The 14,322-nt window shown below is 39.3% G+C and overlaps 1 protein-coding gene across 2 annotated transcripts in view; it reads left to right on the top strand.

The window, feature by feature from the left end:
• Positions 1-14,322, top strand: part of polq (polymerase (DNA directed), theta) — a 73,890-nt gene that overhangs the window by 57,005 nt on the left and 2,563 nt on the right. For both annotated transcript variants that reach the window (XM_062027211.1, XM_062027212.1), the window contains 8 exons: positions 3,204-3,324; positions 3,384-3,463; positions 3,535-3,617; positions 3,683-3,784; positions 7,588-7,699; positions 8,214-8,338; positions 10,408-10,543; positions 12,956-13,050. In XM_062027211.1, the coding sequence (XP_061883195.1) occupies positions 3,204-3,324; positions 3,384-3,463; positions 3,535-3,617; positions 3,683-3,784; positions 7,588-7,699; positions 8,214-8,338; positions 10,408-10,543; positions 12,956-13,050 (854 nt within the window). The remainder of the gene's footprint in view (positions 1-3,203; positions 3,325-3,383; positions 3,464-3,534; positions 3,618-3,682; positions 3,785-7,587; positions 7,700-8,213; positions 8,339-10,407; positions 10,544-12,955; positions 13,051-14,322) is intronic.

Genomic DNA, 14,322 nt, shown 5'->3' with positions numbered 1-14,322 from the left:
AGTATGTTAATAAAAAATGTGCTAGCTTTTTAGCAAATTTTGTATGTTTAAACCTAAAAATCATGATTCTTGATAGTTGGGGCCATATTGGGAGTTTGCTAACGTCACTTAAAAGTTAGCATACTGACTTTTTAGCTCACTTTGTATGATTACAGCTACAAATAGTGCATTTTGCTACACGGGCCAAGGGCGACCGTTTTAGAACTTGTTAAGAGAATTGACCCATTTAAGGCTCCAATTACTTCACATCAAATATTCCACTTTGAGAGAAATGTTGGTAAAAATATTGAATTTTTTGTGTTTTTGCCATAAAAAATAAGTTTCTGTGACAAAAACTGCATAAAACAAACAAAAAACATAGAAACATTTTAAAAACTTATAATCGATGAAAAGATCTGAAGTTGAGCTGGAGATTTAAGTGTTGAAAAAACCCCAAAGTATTACTTTTATTTAACACCTTTTAGAGAATTTTTATATATATTTTTATTTATTTAACACCTTTTAGAGAATTTTTATAGATTTTTTTAAGCTGCCATTGTTAAAAAATAATGACTCAAAATCAATGTTATGAATTATTGACCTATTTAAGTCTCAAATTAGTTCACATTAAATATTCCACTTTGAAAAAAATGTTGGGGAAAATATTGAATTTTTGGTGTTTTGCCATAAAAACTAAGTTTTCTATGACAAAGGCTGCATGAAACAAACAAAAAAGAAACATTGATTAAGACTTATAATCAAGGGTTGGATCTGAAGTTGATATACAAATTTAAGCAATTTTTTTTAACTGTCTTTACTCAAAAATAATAATGAATCAAAATCAAAGTTGTTATGAATTATTGACCTATTTAAGTCTTCAATTACCTTACATCAAATATTCCACTTTGAAAGAAATTTGGGGAAAATCTAGCATATTTTGTGTTCTTGCCATAAAAAATAAGTTTTCTATGACAAAAACTGCATAAAACAAACAAAAAACATACAAAAATTGTAAAAACTTATAATCGATGAAAAGATCTGAAGTTGAGCTGGAGATTTAAGTAATGAAAAAAAAAAAAGTACCGGTTGTACTTTTTTTTTTAATACTATTTAGAGAATTTTTATATATTTTTTATTATTTAACACCTTTTAGAGAATGTTAATAGATTTTTTTTAAGCTGCCATTGTTAAAAAATAATAATTAATCAAAATCAATGTTATGAATTATTGACCTATTTAAGTCTTATTTGACATCAAATATTCCACTTTGAAAAAAATGTTGGGGAAAAATATTGAATTTTTTGTTTTGCCATAAAAAATAAGTTTTCTATGAGAAAAACTGCACGAAACAAACAAAAAAAGAAACATTGATAAAGACTTATAATCAAGGGTTAGACCTGAAGTTGATATAAAAATTTAAGCAATGAAACTTATAATCGATGAAAATATCTGAAGTTGAGCTGGAGATTTAAGTGCTGAAAAAACAACAACAAAGTAGTACTTTTATTTAATACCTTGTAGAGAATTTTTATATATTTTTTAATTATTTAACACCTTTTAGAGAATTTTAATAGATTTTTTTAAGCTGCCATTGTTAAAAAATAATAATGAATCAAAATCAATGTTATGAATTATTGACCTATTTTAGTCTCCAATTATTTCACATTAAATATTCCACTTTGATAAAAATCTTGGGGAAAATATTGCATTTTTTGTGTTTTGCAATAAAAAATACGTTTTCTATGACAAAAACTGCATGAAACAAACAAAAAAAGAAACATTGATAAAGACATTTTAAATGCTTTTTTGAGAATTTTAGTGAGATTTTTTTTTTAACTGTCTTTACTCAAATATAATAATGAATCAAAATCAAAGTTGTTATGAATTATTGACCTATTTAAGTCTCCAATTACTTCACATCAATTATTCCACTTTGAAAGAAATTTGGGGGAAAATATAGCATATTTTGTTTTTGCCATAAAAATAACTTTTATATGACAAAAACTGCATAAAACAAACAAAACGGAAAAATTGTAAAAACTTATAATCGATTAAAAGATCTGAAGTTGAGCTGGAGATTTGAGTGTTGAAAAAAACAAAGTAGTACTTTTTATTTAACACCTTTTAGAGAATTTTTATTAATTTTTTTAATTATTTAACACCTTTTAGAGAATTTTAATAGATTTTTTTTAAGCTGCCATTGTTAAAAAATAATAATGAATCAAAATCAATGTTATGAATTATTGACCTACTTAAGTCTCCAATTATTTCACATTAAATATTCCACTTTGAAAAAAATGTTGGGGAAAATATTGAATTTTTTGTGTTTTGCCTTAAAAAATATGTTTTCTATGACAAACACTGCATGAAACAAACAAAAAAAGAAACATTGATTAAGACTTATAATCAAGGTTTAGATCTGAAGTTGATATAAAAATTTTAAGCAATGAAAGTTTTAAAAGAAGTGACATTTTTAATACTTTTTTGAGAAATTTAGTGAGATTTTTTTTTAACTGTCTTTACTCAAAAATAATAATGAATCAAAATCAAAGTTATTATGAATTAATCACCTATTTAAGTCTCCATTTAATTTACATCAAATATTCCAGAAATTTGGGGGAAAATATAGCATATTTTGTGTTTTTGCCATAAAAAATAAGTTTTCTATGACAAAAACTGCATGAAACAAACAAAAAAAGAGGTTTAGATATGAAGTTGATATACAAATTCAAGCAATGAAAGTTTTTAAAAAAGTGAAATTTTTAATGCTTTTTTGAGAATTCTGTCTTTACTCAAAAATAATAATGAATCAAAATCAAAGTTATTATGAATTATTCACCTATTTAAGTCTACAATTATTTTACATCAAATATTCCACTTTGAAAAAAATGTTGGGGAAAATATTGCATTTTTTGTGTTTTTGCCATAAAAAACCAGTTTTCTATGGTAACAACTGCATACAACAAACAAAAGACATAGAAAATTGGAAAAACTTATTAATCGATAAAAAGTTATGAAGTTAAGCTGAGATTTAAGTGTTGAAAGTAAAAAAATCCCAAAACAAAACAATGTATTACTTTTATTTAACACCTTTTAGAGAATTTTAATTGATATTTTTATTTAACGCCTTGTATTACTTACTTAACTTGCCAAGAGGGAGGGTCCTAATACTCATCACAGACCTTAGTGGACCAGAGAAGACTCATTTGCATAATTGTGTTCAGGTCGCGTGAGCTTCACAGAGCCCAACATTCAGAATGTCCCCAAAGATTTTGACATTTGCATGGCGACAGTGGCGGGGGAGAGCCCGCCGTCGCAAGATGGCCGCCACACGGGCAAACAGGGGTACGTGGTCAAGATTGCAAACATCCCAGCCTTTGTGCGTAAACGTCATGGTGTGGCAGGAAGAAGAGATGCTCCGTGGTTCCGAGTCAAGGCCCGTCTTTCTCCGTCAGCATGAGACACGCCTTCGTCCCCTTCTCAGGTGGGTGACGTCTTTGTGGACTCACCATCGACCTCGTTTGTCTCACGCCTCCTCGTCTCGTGCGCTCGCAGGTGGGATGATGTTAGCGGCCGACTACTCCCAGCTGGAGCTGAGGGTCCTGGCTCACCTGTCCAAAGACCGCCGTCTGCTGCAGGTCAGTAGGTCACGTGACCGCGTAAGACCATTGCCACCCGCCTACCGTGCGTCTGTGGGCAACAGGTGCTCAACGGGGGGGCCGACGTCTTTCGCTGCATCGCCGCCGAGTGGAAGAGCGTGGACCCCGAGACCGTCAGCGACGAGCTGCGGCAACAAGCCAAACAGGTGCAAACATGGACGCCACTTCCTATGTACGCTAATATCAACAGTTCAATGGAAGTGGCTGTAGGCAACCTCACGTAGAGCTGGAAATAATAATTATTTTGACTGAGATTGAAATCATGATTAATAACACAATTATTCAATTAAATTAGTAAACACTCAACTTTAAATATAATTCGAATCAGTGTTTCTTTACCATAGGGCTGGGCCACAAGCCAAAAGATACGTGGTCCGTATGGGCGACTCAGGTGTAATACGCATTTCCACCACTTGTGGCAGTAATGACAATGTCAAACAAACAGAAGAAGTCTGGCGTTAAAGTCATCAAGAAGTTTCTTTAGAGCAAGAAATATGACTAAAGTGGTAAAGCATTTGCACTTTAATTTTATTGACAGTTTAAGAAAGATATTAATATTAAGTATTAATTTAGTTAGAATTTATGTACTTTAGCACTGCGTAATTGTCATTTTTCACCATTTTTTAGGAGTCCTTTCATTGCAGTATATTTGATTAGTGCTCATTGTTGTAATCAGCCTGACCTAAGCCTTGATAATTATCTTTGTGATGAACACACACTTGCATATCGTTCCACTAAATTGTAAATAGGTTAAAAATAACTATTAAATAATGAGTAAAGTCAAGAGTAAGATTACTAACTCAATGTTAATATTTGAGTGGGGCCCCGGGACCCTCTGTAGTGGAAAATGTTAAGAAGCCCTGATTTAAAAAAAATAAAAGAGCGGATACAAATGACTAATTAATTAATATCTACAAAACCAGAGAAGTTGTCACGTTGTGTAAATGGTAAATAAAAACAGAATACAATGATTTGCAAATCCTTTTCAACTTATATTCAATTGAATAGACTGCAAAGACGAGATATTTCATGTTCACACTGAGAACTTCTTTTATTTTTGCAAATAATCATTAACTTAGAATTTAATGGCAGCAACACATTGCAAAAAAGTTGTCACAGGGGCATTTTTACCACTGTGTTACATGGCCTTTCCTTTTAACAACACTCAGTAAACGTTTAGGAACTGAGGAGACACATTTTTGAAGCTTTGCAGGTGGAATTCTTTCCCATTCTTGCTTGATGTACAGCTTAAGTTGTTCAACAGTCCGGGGGTCTTTGTTGTGGTATTTTAGGCTTCATAATGCGCCACACATTTTCAATGGGAGACAGGTCTGGACTACAGGCAGGCCAGTCTAGTACCCGCACTCTTTTACTACGAAGCCACGCTGTTGTAACACGTGGCTTGGCATTGTCTTGCTGAAATAAGCAGGGGCGTCCATGATAACGTTGCTTGGACGGCAACATATGTTGCTCCAAAACCTGTATGTACCTTTCAGCATTAATGGTGCCTTCACAGATGTGTAAGTTACCCATGTCTTGGGCACTAATACACCCCCATACCGACACTTCAACTTTGCGCCTAGAACAATCCGGATGGTTCTTTTCCTCTTTGTTCCGGAGGACACGACATCCACAGTTACCAAAAACTATTTGAAATGTGGACTCGTCAGACCACAGAACACTTTTCCACTTTGCATCAGTCCATCTTAGATGAGCTCTGGCCCAGCGAAGCCGGCTGCGTTTCTGGGTGTTGTTGATAAATGGCTTTCACTTTGCATAGTAGAGTTTTAACTTGCACTTACAGATGTAGCGACGAACTGTAGTTACTGACAGTGGTTTTCTGAAGTGTTCGTGTGGTGATATCCTTTACACACCGATGTCGCTTTTTGATGCAGTACCGCCTGAGGGATCCAAGGTCCGTAATATCATCGCTTACGTGCAGTGATTTCCTCCAGATTCTCTGAACCTTTGCATAAGGTACTATTTTGAAACCTTTATTTTTGTTAGCGCAGTCAGTCCGGGTGTTGTGCACAGCGCTCTGGGGGGGCTCTGTTGTGTGCCCAGTGAACAGTTAACCCTGTACCAGACTAAGATACCTGAGGGGAGGGTTGTCACGTGACTTCAAAGGACTTGATGTGATTAGATGAACCTGCCACTATTACACAACGACAGCAGTTTATGTAGGATTTGTTGAAAAACTTCATGCCGAACAATGTCTGATTGTGGGCAAACGCTTGGAGATATTGAGTTTTCGTGAAAACCGTGAGCGCCTCAAGGCTTTGAGGAACATTCCGGTGTTTTTAGATTTCTGATAAGTGGAGAAATGACCTAGTTAGAGTGCGTAGGAAAATAGGAATTTTTGTGTTTTTGTGAGAGATGAGAGATTTAGCGGACTTTCTTGGCTTCGAGGGCCACCAGAAGCCAAATGGGACACACGAGCGCCATAAAAGTGACATTTTCTGAGAGAGGACATGTGTGTCAACGTTTTCACCGAAACACATGACAGTGGCATACAAGATGTGGCCGTGAGGACAGGTTGTTCACCAAAGAACAAGCAAATATTCAGGGCTGCTGAGCTCTAGAAAGTTAAGAGCGTGAGCCATCCGCTTTAATGGAGAAAGGCCAGGCCGATGGCGCTCGCCTCACTCCAATGGCCATCCAGAAAAAAACAAACATTGGACATCAAAACTTTTTAGCCAGGGTTAAAGTACACAAGTGTGTGAACAAAATGAGACGTTAAGCACCAAGCAACGTGAAAGTATAGCTGAGCTATAAGACGAGGTAATCTCGCAGGTCTGCTGGAAATATTCGCCATTATAAAGGTGCGTTCCCATTCAATTGGCCCATGTTTTTGTATATTCTTGAATAGCGTCGCCATAGTAACGTGAAATGCTACCAATTTAAAATGTGTTTTTTTGTTTGTTTGTGAATAGCGTTGCCATGGTACCACAAAATGTTCCTAATTCAAAATACGCTCATCGGCGCAAACGAGACCTTTCCGACGGTATAACATATGTGGGGGTTCGTTGGCCGGTTCGTCTCGTATTAGACCAAGTAGGCGTACCCATTCAAATGGCCTATTTTTGCAAAAAAAATTGGCGCATTTTTTTGTCAAATCGTGATTAGCGTCGCCATGGTAACTTGAAATTTTCCCAATTTAAAATACGGCCAAAGGCAGAAAGTGGACCTTTCCGACGGTATAACATATGTGGGGGTTCGTTGGCCGGTTCGTCTCGTATTAGACAAAGTAGGCGTACCCATTCAATTGCCCCATTTTTGCAAAATTGGCACATTTTTTTGTTAAATCGTGATTAGCGTCGCCATGGTAACTTGAAATTTTCCCAATTTAAAATACCTCCATAGGTGGAAAGTGGACCTTTCCGACGGTATAACATAGGTGGGGGTTCGTTGGCCGGTTCGTCTCGTATTAGACAAAGTAGGCGTACCCATTCAATTGCCCCATTTTTGCAAAATTGGCACATTTTTTTGTTAAATCGTGATTAGCGTCGCCATGGTAACTTGAAATTTTCCCAATTTAAAATACGCCCATAGGTGGAAAGTGGACCTTTCCGACGGTATAACATAGGTGGGGGTTCGTTAGTCGGTTGGTCTTGTATTAGACAAAGTAGGCGTACCCATTCAAATGGCCTATTTTTGCAAAAAAAATTGGCCCATTTTTTTGTCAAATCGTGATTAGCATCGCCATGGTAACTTCAAATTTTCCCAATTTAAAATACACCCATAGGCGGAAAGTGGACCTTTCCGAGGGTATAACATATGTGGGGGTTCGTTGGCCGGTTCGTCTTGTGTCACACAAAAGGTCCGTACCCATTCATTTGGCCCATTTTTGGGTTTGTTGGTGAATAGCGTTGCTATGGTAACACAAAATGTTCCCAATTGAGATCACGTGAAGCCAAAATGAACATTTGATGTGTTGTTTGTGTGGCAGATTTGCTACGGGATTATTTACGGGATGGGCGCCAAGTGTTTGGGGGAACAAATGGGCGTGGAGGAGAATGACGCCGCTCGCTACATCGACAGCTTCAAGGCCAGATACAAGGGTGGGTGCCATTACATTAGGTACACCTTTTATGTAGACATTGTTGGATGTTGTCGTCATCAATAGATGCAAGTGTGACATACGACCTGTGTTGTAGCTCCAAAAATCAATTGACACCCAAATTGCAATTTTTATACATTTCTATTCTAAATCAATTCATCGTTTTGAAATTTGTTTAAAAAAATTGTTAAAATTAATATTTTTTTTGCTAATTGTTTTAAATACATTTTTAGATTGAAACAACTATTATTAATTATGTATATATGTGTGTGTATATATATTTTATTATTAATTAAATACATATTATTAATATATATATTATTAATATATATACCGTATATATATATATATATATATATATATATATATATATATATATATATATATATATATATATATATATATATATATATATATATATATATATATATATATATATATATTAGTATGCTGGTTAAATAGAGGTGAGACTGTCAGGTGTGTTGACATGTTATTTTGTGTGTGTGTGTGTTTAGGGGTCAACTCCTTCCTCAAAGACACGGTGAAGAAGTGCATGAAGGAGGGTTATGTTCACACGCTGGCAGGACGTCGCAGATACCTTCCTGCCATCACACACACCAACCCTCACCTGAGAGCCCATGTAACACTTCCTGTTGTTTATGCCTGTAACACTTCCTGTTGTCTGCACACCTGTAACACTTCCTGTTGTCTGCACACCTGTAACACTTAATGTTGTCTGCACACCTGTAACACTTCCTGTTGTCTGCACACCTGTAACACTTAATGTTGTCTGCACACCTGTAACACTTAATGTTGTCTGCACACCTGTAACACTTCCTGTTGTCTGCACACCTGTAACACTTAATGTTGTCTGCACACCTGTAACACTTCCTGTTGTCTGCACACCTGTAACACTTCCTGTTGTCTGCACACCTGTAACACTTAATGTTGTCTGCACACCTGTAACAATGTTGTCTGCACACCTGTAACACTTCCTGTTGTCTGCACACCTGTAACACTTCCTGTTGTCTGCACACCTGTAACACTTAATGTTGTCTGCACACCTGTAACACTTCCTGTTGTCTGCACACCTGTAACACTTAATGTTGTCTGCACACCTGTAACACTTCCTGTTGTCTGCACACCTGTAACACTTCCTGTTGTCTGCACACCTGTAACACTTAATGTTGTCTGCACACCTGTAACAATGTTGTCTGCACACCTGTAACACTTCCTGTTGTCTGCACACCTGTAACACTTAATGTTGTCTGCACACCTGTAACACTTCCTGTTGTCTGCACACCTGTAACACTTAATGTTGTCTGCACACCTGTAACACTTCCTGTTGTCTGCACACCTGTAACACTTAATGTTGTCTGCACACCTGTAACACTTAATGTTGTCTGCACACCTGTAACACTTCCTGTTGTCTGCACACCTGTAACACTTCCCTGTTGTCTGCACACCTGTAACACTTAATGTTGTCTGCACACCTGTAACACTTAATGTTGTCTGCACACCTGTAACACTTCCTGTTGTCTGCACACCTGTAACACTTCCTGTTGTCTGCACACCTGTAACACTTCCTGTTGTCTGCACACCTGTAACACTTAATGTTGTCTGCACACCTGTAACACTTCCTGTTGTCTGCACACCTGTAACACTTAATGTTGTCTGCACACCTGTAACACTTAATGTTGTCTGCACACCTGTAACACTTCCTGTTGTCTGCACACCTGTAACACTTCCTGTTGTCTGCACACCTGTAACACTTCCTGTTGTCTGCACACCTGTAACACTTCCTGTTGCCTGCACACCTGTAACACTTCCTGTTACCTGCACACCTGTAACACTTCCTGTTGCCTGCACACCTGTAACACTTCCTGTTGCCTGCACACCTGTAACACTTCCTGTTGCCTGCACACCTGTAACACTTCCTGTTGCCTGCACACCTGTAACACTTCCTGTTGCCTGCACACCTGTAACACTTCCTGTTGTCTGCACACCTGTAACACTTCCTGTTGCCTGCACACCTGTAACACTTCCTGTTGCCTGCACACCTGTAACACTTAATGTTGTCTGCACACCTGTAACACTTCCTCTTGTTTATGCCTGTAACACTTCCTGTTGTCTGCACACCTGTAACACTTCCTGTTGTCTGCACACCTGTAACACTTCCTGTTGTCTGCACACCTGTAACACTTCCTGTTGTCTGCACATCTGTAACACTTCCTGTTGTGTGCACACCTGTAAGCACCTACTCAGTGGCCTAGTGGTTAGAGTGTCCGCCCTGAGATGGGTAGGTTGTGAGTCCAAACCCCGGCCGAGTCATACCAAAGACTATAAAAATGGGAGCCATTACCTCCCTGCTTGGCACTCAGCATCAAGGGTTGGAATTGGGGGTTAAATCACCAAAAATTATTCCCAGGCGTGGCCACCGTTGCTGCTCACTGCTCCCCTCACCTCCCAGGGGGTGATCAAGGGTGATTGGTCAAATTTCACCACACCTCGTGTGTGTGTGTGTGACAATCATTGCTACTTTAACTTAAATTAACTTTAACTTTCCTACAGTGTGTGTCCTACAGTGTGTGTGTCCTACAGTGTATGTTCTACAGTGTGTGTCCTACAGTGTGTGTTCTAACGAGTCTTTTCACTTCTTACATGAGTCAAAGACTTTGTGACGTGTCATTGTCACTCACCCACTCACAGGCACAACGTCAGGCAGTCAACTCCACAGTGCAGGGATCTGCTGCAGACATTGTCAAGATGGCCACTGTCAACATCCACAGGAGACTACGTCTCACTTACCCCACTGCACCTCTGTCTCACCTGCACACTCACTCAGGTAACACACACACACACACACACACTCAGATAACACACAAATACACACACACACACACTGTCACTCAGGTAACACACACAGATACACACTGAGGTAACACACGCACACTCACTTAGGTAACACTCACTCAGGTAACACACCCACACACTCAGGTGACACGCACTCACTCACTCAGGTAACACACACTCAGAAAACACACAAACACTCACACACTCAGGTAACACACACACACAAACACACTCAGGTAACACACCCACACAAACACCCACACACACACTCAGGTAACACACACATTTAGAAACACACACTGAGGTAACACATTTAGATTCACACACTCAGGTAACACACCCACACACACTCAGGTAACACACACATTTAGATACACACACTGAGGTAACACACATTTAGATTCACACACTCAGGTAACACACACATTTAGATACACACACTGAGGTAACACACATTTAGATTCACACACTCAGGTAACACACCCACTACCACTCAGGTAACACACCCACACACACTCAGGTAACACACCCACCCACACACACACACACTCAGGTAAGACACACATTTAGCTTCACACTCAGGTAACACACCCACACACACTCAGGTCACACACACATTTAGATACACACACTGAGGTAACACACATTTAGATTCACACACTCAGGTAACACACCCACACACACTCAGGTAACACACACATTTAGATACACACACTGAGGTAACACACATTTAGATTTACACACTCAGGTAACACACCCACTACCACTCAGGTAACACACCCACACACACTCAGGTAACACACCCACACACACACTCAGGTAAGACACACATTTAGATTCACACACTCAGGTAACACACCCACACACACTCAGGTAACACACACACACTACCACTCAGGTAACACACCCACACACACTCAGGTCACACACCCACTCACACTTAGGTAACACACACCCACTACCACTCAGGTAACACACCCACACACACTCAGGTAACACACCCACACCCACACACACACACACTCAGGTAAGACACACATTTAGATTCACACACTCAGGTAACACACCCACACACACCCACACACACTCAGGTAACACACACCCACTACCACTCAGGTAACACACCCACACACACTCAGGTCACACACCCACACACACTCAGGTAACACACACCCACTACCACTCAGGTAACACACCCACACACACTCAGGTAACACACCCACACACACTCAGGTAACACACACCCACTACCACTCAGGTAACACCCACACACACTCAGGTAACACACACACACTACCACTCAGGTAACACACACACACACACACACACACACACACACACACACACACACACACACACACACACACACACACACACACACACACACACACTCACACTCACACACACACACACACACACACACACACACACACTCAGGTAAGACACACATTTAGATTCACACACTCAGGTAACACACCCACACACACTCAGGTCACACACCCACACACACTCAGGTAACACACACCCACTACCACTCAGGTAACACACCCACACACACTCAGGTCACACACCCACACACACTCAGGTAACACACACCCACTACCACTCAGGTAACACACCCACACACACTCAGGTAACACACACCCACTACCACTCAGGTAACACACCCACACACACTCAGGTAACACACACAAACTACCACTCAGGTAACACACCCACACACACTCAGGTAACACACACCCACTACCACTCAGGTAACACACCCACACACACACTCAGGTAACACCCACACACACTTAGGTAACACACCCACACACACTCAGGTAACACACACATTTAGATACACACACTGAGGTAACACACATTTAGATTCACACACTCAGGTAACACACCCACACACACATTTAGATTCACACACTCAAGTAACACACACACTCAGGTAACACACACACACACAGAGGTAACACACACATTTAGATACACACACTGAGGTAACACACATTTAGATTCACACACTCAGGTAACACACCCACAACCACTCAGGTAACACACATTTAGATTCAGACACTCAGGTAACACACACACTCAGGTAACACACACACACTCAGGTAACACACATTTAGATACACACACTCAGATAACACACCCACAACCACTCAGGTAACACACATTTAGATTCACACTCAGGTAACACACACACTCAGGTAACACACACATTTAGATACACACACACAGGTAACACACACACAGACGGAGGTAACACACATTTAGATACACACACTGAGGTAACACACATTTAGATTCACACACTCAGGTAACACACCCACAATCACTCAGGTAACACACACATTTAGATACACACACACGAGCATGTAGTGTAAGGATGATGTCACTTCCTGTCCAGTGCGTGGAGGAGCAGTGCAGCAGCGAGGAGGTTACTTGGTGTTGCAGCTCCATGATGAACTCATCTATGAGACCACAGAAGAAGACCTCATTCAGGTACCGTAGACCTCATTCAGGTACCGTAGACCTCATTCAGGTACCGTAGACCTCATTCAGGTACCGTAGACCTCATTCAGGTACCGTAGACCTCATTCAGGTACCGTAGACCTCATTCAGGTACCGTAGACCTCATTCAGGTACCGTAGACCTCATTCAGGTACTGTTCCTTGGTCTTCCTATTTGGACTGTGTGGGAATCTTTCCTTTCATTGGGATTCCTGCGGAGACAATTCCCTTCAAAGCAGTTCTGGTGACGTATTTTGTGCTCCACCATTTGTATAAAGATGTTGGAAAAGCTTCCTCTGCTTGCTTGGAGATGACTTCAACTCTTTTTTACAACTTGATTCTTTCAAAAAGTGTAATAGATTTTTTTTAAATGATGAATCAATTTAGAAACAGGATGAATAAGAATTGATATTTTTGTGCACTTGTTACATGCCCCATTTTTTGGATTATAAGACGCACTTAAAATCCTTTCATTTTCTCAAAAATGGACAGTGCGCCTTATAACCCGGTGCGCCTAATGTACGGAATTATTCTGGTTGTGCTTACCAACCTCAATGCTATTTTATTTGGTAGATGGCAGTCACACACAAGAGTTACGTGTAGACTGCAGCTTTAAATGTTGCATTGAGAATATAGAACATTACACACGGTGCTCAAAAACCTGTCAAAATGTTTTAGTACGACTTTGGTAAGTTATGAAGTCGCACCGCTTGATGGATTGTGGGAGCATTAAAGACTACCATAGTCAGACGTACTGTGCTTCAACAGTTTTATCATGGTGTGTATATAAGGACTGCAAAATGGCACCTATTAGCAGACATTATCTGGTGTTTTGTTTCACTATATTATGCAAAAGAAACTTTTCTTACCTTCTGGTACCTGCTGATCTGTAGCGGCTTGAAGATGATCTGTAAAACATCATCTATGCAACATTTTGAGCAAAGAACCACCATTACATGTTATGTAGACCACAAGGAAGTCTTTTACATTTAGAAAAAATAAAAATAATATGACTCCTTTAATGTGCCCTATAATCCGGTGCGCCTTATGGTCCAAAAAATACGGTATGTGTACAAGATGACCTTTTGTTTTCAACACCCATTTGTGGGGAAATATTTTATAAGACCGAATCAAAGATGTAGAATGTGATAAAAAAAAAAGGTTCATATCTCAGTTGTCAAACTCAAGACCCGGAGATTATATATATATATATATCTATATCTATAGATATATCTATAGATATAGATATAGATATAGATATAGA

Source organism: Entelurus aequoreus, linkage group LG18 (genome assembly GCF_033978785.1).
Source record: "Entelurus aequoreus isolate RoL-2023_Sb linkage group LG18, RoL_Eaeq_v1.1, whole genome shotgun sequence".
NCBI lineage: Eukaryota > Metazoa > Chordata > Actinopteri > Syngnathiformes > Syngnathidae > Entelurus > Entelurus aequoreus.
Note: the sequence above shows the minus strand (reverse complement) of the source record. Positions and strands in the feature narration are given on the sequence as shown.